Source organism: Cydia strobilella, chromosome 18, assembly GCF_947568885.1.
Source record: "Cydia strobilella chromosome 18, ilCydStro3.1, whole genome shotgun sequence".
Taxonomy (NCBI): domain Eukaryota; kingdom Metazoa; phylum Arthropoda; class Insecta; order Lepidoptera; family Tortricidae; genus Cydia; species Cydia strobilella.
The window spans coordinates 10,862,581-10,869,769 of NC_086058.1; the positions used below are offsets into that span (position 1 = coordinate 10,862,581).

A 7,189-nucleotide genomic window follows, 5' to 3' on the forward strand; every position below is an offset into this window, starting at 1 on the left:
ATGATTCTGAAAACAATGGAATATTTAGTAGAAGAATTAATTAGTAGTTAACCTCTGACATTTGCAATATATTTAAATGCTTGTTATGAAAAATACTAAAGTTTGTATTTGAATAAATTATTTCTGATTGTTACCCTATACATGAGAATAACAGCGCCCTCTTGAAAATGATCATAATTATATTACTGGCCAGGCTTTAAATACATAAGCAATTTAAACATTGAACACTTACATTTTTATTCCTTAAAATTCAGTCACTAGCACTACAAACACATGTAAAATACACAATAAGTGGCAGTAGTAAACTGCAAAACCATTTATAAATGAAGGTGTCTGGACCTTTGTCACTCCAACTCCGTGCTGAATACATTATTCGACTGCGTACTTACAAGTACAAAAAATATAGTAGAACAACAATTAAACGTTAGAAACGTTTAATATAAATATAAGACTCGCTCATCGCACGATTAAAGCACTTAATCTATTGATGCAGTGACATTATATTATGGCTCATTACTTGATACCATATAGACATTATAAGTAATTGCTAATGATACTAATAGACAAATGAATTCTATTCATTTCTTGATGGTGTTAATTTATATTGCCATAATAGCAGTTTATTTATCTGTTACTTTTCTTAAACGCCAGTAACGTGACTATTTCATACATTATTTAAGTTTCGATTGAAGTTTCCTATCAACGATCGTCGTCTTGGCTAGGCCCCCTGCAGTTGCGAGTGTCCATAAGACTACTTGCGGCAGGGGTGCGGAATACTTCCTTTCGGGCATTCTCGGCTCCGTTGGTTCGGCTCAGCATTGCTCCGAGCAATTTAGACCGGGCTCTCAGTGAAGTTCCGGTTGCAAAAATAGCGCGCCGCCGTTTGACTTCTGATCCTTGTAGTGGGGTTCCTAGGCTCCTAGAAACCCGATGTTGCCGGGCTAAAAAGTGGTGCCGTTACCCCCACTAGCCCTTTGAATTTCCCCCCTACAATTCTCATACATTCACTATCGAAAAAATCTCACCTTTTGCACAAATCGGACTAATTTGAGTCTAGCCTACACTACCTACCTCCCTAACCTACCCCTACCTAATTAGTATCAGTTTAAAGAACATTTAATTACCTTACCTCTACATTGACATATTTTATACATTGCTTTTACGTCCGACTTTTGGTTTGGTTGTAAAACTCAAATAATCAATTTTTTTTCGTCATTTTGATTTCTTTTTAAATTGCTCTTAAACTATTGTATATTTTGGTACATAGTGTCTAAATAAAATATAGCATATTTAATTGGCTTTCGTTTAATACCCCACACGTGTATGTGTAATGCATAGTTTGGGTGCAATATGCAATATTCGCAACGAGGCGGGAGTCATTTTGATGACGTCATTCCGCTGAAGTAGATGGCCGGCGCCGCTGTCTCCCGGCAGTTTTGTAAACCCAATACTATGCCATATAACATACTAAAAGTTGAAAGTGGTTACCGGATCAGAACTATATTCCCATAAGGCAGTGCACTATAGTGGCAACGTCGCGAAATAATAAAAATGTGGTTTATTTTTAATTGGTGTTAACTCTGAAACTAGGCGAATAACAGGAAAGCCTTTATAGGACTTTTAGTCTAAATAATATGATCAGGAATATATAGGTACATTGTTAAAATCTTTCGGCTTCCTCGTGAGCACCGTGTACACAGGGATTAATAATTCATCAATATGTAGGCATGCTGAAACCAAAGAGGATATAATAGGATAGAGCGGTACTGTCATAGTAAATTTTGTAGCCACAGTAAATTCACTGCCATCTATCGGCACACGATTAAAACTAAAAATAAGAATATCAATAATGTATTTATATATGGATAAATGATTTTTTGTATTTGCAATATTTACATTAATTATTTTTATATTATTTTTAATCATGTTCTTTCACTGATATGCGTTAAAATTGTTAAATAACAAACGAAACCATCAACGCCATCTATACGAGAGTAGGCCAAAGGTAGTGGCGCCATCTGATCGAGAATCAAATTTTCTTGATTTTCGAGGCAAGTTTTTTCCTTAGACTATCCATCTATTACGGAGTTATATCTATCTTTGCTGAAACTATGTACTGAATTTACCGTGTAAAAAGGCACAAAAATTACAATCTGAATGAAACGCCATGCAAAATTGTTTTAATACGACAGAAAAGTTATTAGTGGGGTTTATTGCTATCAACATAATGCTAGGCACCTGATAGCCTACCGCGAAAATCGAATATCATTATCTGCCTCTATCACTCTTGCATATTTGAGGATAGAGAGGAAGATAACGACATTTATATTTTCGATTTTCGCGTTGTCTTCTGTTTCGCTGCGAATCCCCCCGAATCTGCCATGTGTGTCGCTTAACTTCAAACTCGAGTAAATCCATTCGACCCTCAGCAAATATCTACCCTATTACCTTTGCTTAATACCAAAATGTCTGACAGATGGATTTACCTGAGTTTGAAGTTGAGCGACTCATGTCATGTAATATGCTTAGCGACGTTAAATTATTGCCGCAGCCACAGAATTACTAATAGTACTACCCGCAGCGTAGTGACATGGCGTGACGCAGCGTTACTAATGCTCCGCAAAATGGGAGATGTCACAGGCCATTGGACGTTCTAATCGCGACAGCAATGCGGCAACGCCAGCAACACAATATATCAAAAAAAAATACAGCCAAATCTTCCAGTTTCCGGTGCCGTAACGCTGAACCAACAGCGCTGCAGCAGTAACGCCCCTGAAGTCGCCATTTAAATCCCCCCTCAATTGGAGTTGACAACAGGAAGTCATTTATTGAGAATTAGTATGTCGAACACTGTAACGTTTACTTTATAAGTATAGGTAAATTAATTCGTCATGAAAGCGTCAGCTAATACCTACCCATGTGTAGGTATTTACTTAGGCTTCATGCGCGATGGCATCAGTAGGTAAAATAACCATCAAAACCTGCAAGTGGGTTTCGAATGAAAATTATACCGATTTTAATAACAGATAAGAGAAAAATTCCATGTAAAAAATACATGTGTTTTGTACCAACCAATTCCTGAAGGTCACCTGTAATGTTTCAACAATTCAAATGGCAAAACCAAACCATTATTTCAACATTAGGCTACGAACTAAGCAATTTAATAAAATTTGGATAAATATTGAATTTCCGCCGTATTTTGGTATAAATAGCCCAAATCGTTGGCATAATTTGTCGTTTCATCTAAACTCTTCTTGCTGGAACTTCAAAATTTTGGTAAGAATATTAAAAATCATTATTTTATAATTGTCTCATGCATATAGTACCTATACTATATATATTACAGTACTCAAAAGAAAATAAGGGTCACTAAGAATTTTGCTCATTGAGGAAAACTAATTTCATGTTTATTGAAATATGTGAAATGTGTGAAACACTGGACTACCTACTTATTTATTTTTTATAAGCCTCATATTTTTAATAGCCTTTTTAATAGCCCCGACGGAAGATCAGCGCTAGCCCAGCCAGGCTAGCACCATGCTGAGTCGGGACCATTTCGTGGCTTATATTATTTATGTTGTGTTTTCTATGTACGTGTTTTCCTCTTTTTTGCCACGAATAAACGCTATCTATCTATCTATCTATCAATAACAACTAAAGCCTTGTTTTACTGTTATTTAAAAAAATAGGATGTTTTGTGAAAAATACAGGATGTGTAAAATGTAAGATAGGTTGGGAATTTGCTATCTTTTCCGGCCACCAAAAAATCTAGTGCCCACGGATTTTAAAATTAAAATTGAAAAGTACTAAAGATTTACTCAGTTAACCATTACAATAAAAATATATGCCTTACCATTTCCACTTTCTTTTATTTAAGTTGAAACGGTTAAGATCTTCAGGACTTATCAAAATTAATTTTAAAGTCCAAAAAAAAATTATCCGCGGGCACAAGATTTTTTTGGAGGTCAGAAAAGATAGTTAACGATCTAACCTATCTGACATTTCAATTTGGCAAACACCCTGTTGTGCTTTTCACATAACGTTCAAAACACTTGATGGCCCTTATTTTCTTTTGAGCAGTATATAACCACACCTGTTTCATGGGTGGTTAACTTACAGGGCAAAGACGAAACGATTACGCCACTCAAAAGTGAAATAATGACTGTATCGGAATGATCAAGTGACTTTTCGTAGCATCGGTCATCCCAATACCTAATTTTATTTTCGATCGGTTTTTGTCGATGTACGATTGTCATCTTCACTAGGCCCCCAGGCCCCTATTTCACCACGGTGACGGGTGCGACGTGCGACAATTGTCGACATCACTGTTACTGACCTCACAGGCCTTTATAGGCTATGGTAACCGCTTACCATCACACGGACGGTGTGCTTGTTTGCTACCAACATTTTAATAAAAAAAACTATTATATCGCCAATAAATAAGTACTTATTTTGCGAAGCTAATGACAATTAACATACACAAATATTGAACCATAATAAAGTATAGACTTTAAGGCTGGTTGTAGCTTTGTCGCGTATATCTTTACTTGAAAATTGTTGTATTATATTATAACTAACCTTATGAACCGATTCTGCATGTACAGCCAGCCTTAAAGTTTATAGTTTATTATGATTCATTATTATTGTATGTGGGGAGTTTTGCACTTTGTAGTTTTTACTCAGTCACCCGTTGACCATGAACGCTGTAAAGGGATCGAAACGACGGGATGTATTATAAATTCAATATACGCGATATAATCCGTTTTCATAGTTTTATTCATGAGTAACTATCGCGGTAACCGAAGATAATATTATTATTTAAGGCGGTTCCCTAAGCCAGAAGGCGAAAAATCTCCTTATATGATCATATTTTTCTAAGAGACGTTGATATTCGTAGACGTGAAAAAAATATATTTTGAAGTTCTTGATTATATTATCTTTAATTTATAAGCTTCCGATACACGAATTATGACACTTTGCTCGATACAATTAATTCCCAAAGTAACCTCTAACTAGGACTTTTAATCCAACTTTACTCGGTTATTTATTGACACTCAAAAAAAAAAAAGAAAAAAAAACCAATCTTAACTTAAATAGTAATTTGACCGCTTTCAAATTTCGACATTGAAACAACACAATACAATATTACAATACTGTAAGGCAAAGTTTTTAAAATAAATAAAATCGACAAAATTCGATCAAAATTTATACTTGGCGCGCATGGTCTTTCCCGTTCTTTCTTGCGAAATGTGGCAGTGATAGCGGCAAACCGATGGAACGGCCTTAGTTAATAAAATTGAGGTCTGTAGTTTTATGAATAAGAAGGTTAATTTATCTGTACTTATCCCTAGGTAGGTACGAAACATCATCACTATGAAACTCCTCGTGTTGATCGCGCTCTTCTCCCCGCTGGTGCTCTGCTATGACGCCAAGTATGATTCCATCGACGTGGACAAGGTGTTGGCGGACGAGGCTCAGTTCACTGCCTACATAAACTGCATGCTTGACAAGGGACCGTGCACGGTGGAGAACTCCGCTGATTACCGAAGTAAGTTTCTATTAAGGGTCCCCGGCAAGCTCGTTTCTCCATACAAACGTAGTTGCGCTCTCATTTTAAAACTTGTTTTTGCTCTATTTTGTTTGTTTTATAAACAATAGTCTTCGATATTACTTTCAGAGCTGCTTCCTGAAGTGGTCGCAACCGCCTGTGAGAAATGCTCAGATATCCAGAAGAAAAACATAAGGAAGTCAGTCAAAGCTCTTCAGGAGAGAAAACCGACCGAGTTCGTGGAGTTTAGGGCGAAGTACGACCCTAAGGGAGAATATGAACAGAAATTCGCCGCTTTCATACTGGAGTCCAATTAAACTCAAAACCATAATGCACTATCTGCTATCTTCCTTAAACACCCTGCAAAGACTACGGCTCTTGAATAAATCCTGCGGCTACAATAAGTAAGAGCTCTTTAAAAGATGAGTGTGGGAGAAATGGTCGGCTATACACGCGTGATAACTCTGGAGGTACAAGCACCTAGTTTTTAAGCTACGTTAAGCGCTACAATATCATCCTACATTTATGTCATTTTCCAATTGTATTTTTGACTAGTAACTTGTTACATGAGCTCCGGACCGGACCTCCGGTTGACGATACGATAGCTAGTAGAATGCAATCAATGTGCAAGATGCCTGTGTCAAAAAGGGAAGAGGCTGACATGCGTATTTTAATCCCAAAGATCCTGGTCACTTTTCAAAATGCTAATAAAAGTGGACAGAAAACGACGACTTCTGCTATTCCATAGGACTACTTTACCTTTTTAACTTACCTTCGCGTGAACGAATGTGGAGTTAAAGCATGTTGGTGATAATAATTAAGTATTACTTAATTAATTATGATTGTGGACAATGATGTTTGCAATAAATATTTTATCATAACGATCACGTTTTTTTTAATTTAACCTTGTTTTTAGGTAAAATATACATATATAATAATAATCCTGGCGGGGACCATCTCCGGATGTATCACATTGTGCGTTCGAGGATAGTATCCGCCACGTGTATCCCATGCTTTTAGATTAATTTATCTTAAAGGGCTTCTGCGCTTTTGGCTTCGGCCCCATGCACGCCTCCCAAAAGTCCGGGACCTCATGCTGGTTCCGAGATATGGAAAGACAGACAAATAATATTATTATTAATACTTAAGAAGAATTTAATTTTTTGCCCATTTTTTCGATTGGCATCATATAAATACGGGTGATTTTTTTTCACATTTAAGTCGGTTTGATTCCCAGACGAAGCAAGTAATTTTTAGAAAATCTTTAAATGCAGTATTACTAACTTTTAAAAATAACATAGTCATCTTTCAGCAAAATATCCCATCTACGATATTTAAGGTACTTCCCCTTCATGTCGCATAGTCTTAGGACGCCCTGTATACTTTTTAATTAACCAAAATAAAAAAAGATGGTAAGATAAAGTTTAATAGTTTTAGAGAAAACTCATATTTTATGAATTCGAATTTTATTTTTTTCCCGTCTGAACCACTGGGATTTTTTTAACGAAACTTGGCACAACTGTACTACTAGATGTAAATAACTATAGAAAAAAAAAACCCAGATCTTAATCATAGATTGACTAAGAGCCACGATAAGACCAAGGAGGCTTGTGTTATGGGTACTCAGACAACGATATTATA

The 7,189-nt window shown here is 36.2% G+C and overlaps 1 protein-coding gene across 1 annotated transcript; it reads left to right on the plus strand.

Moving 5' to 3' along the window:
* Positions 1 to 3,183: 3,183 nt before the first annotated feature.
* Positions 3,184 to 5,936, plus strand: LOC134749249 (ejaculatory bulb-specific protein 3-like). Its single transcript, XM_063684141.1, has 3 exons — positions 3,184 to 3,276; positions 5,352 to 5,548; positions 5,678 to 5,936. The coding sequence occupies exons 2-3, from the start codon at positions 5,374 to 5,376 to the stop codon at positions 5,863 to 5,865; spliced, it is 363 nt and encodes a 120-aa protein (XP_063540211.1). The 5' UTR covers positions 3,184 to 3,276; positions 5,352 to 5,373; the 3' UTR covers positions 5,866 to 5,936.
* Positions 5,937 to 7,189: the final 1,253 nt, after the last annotated feature.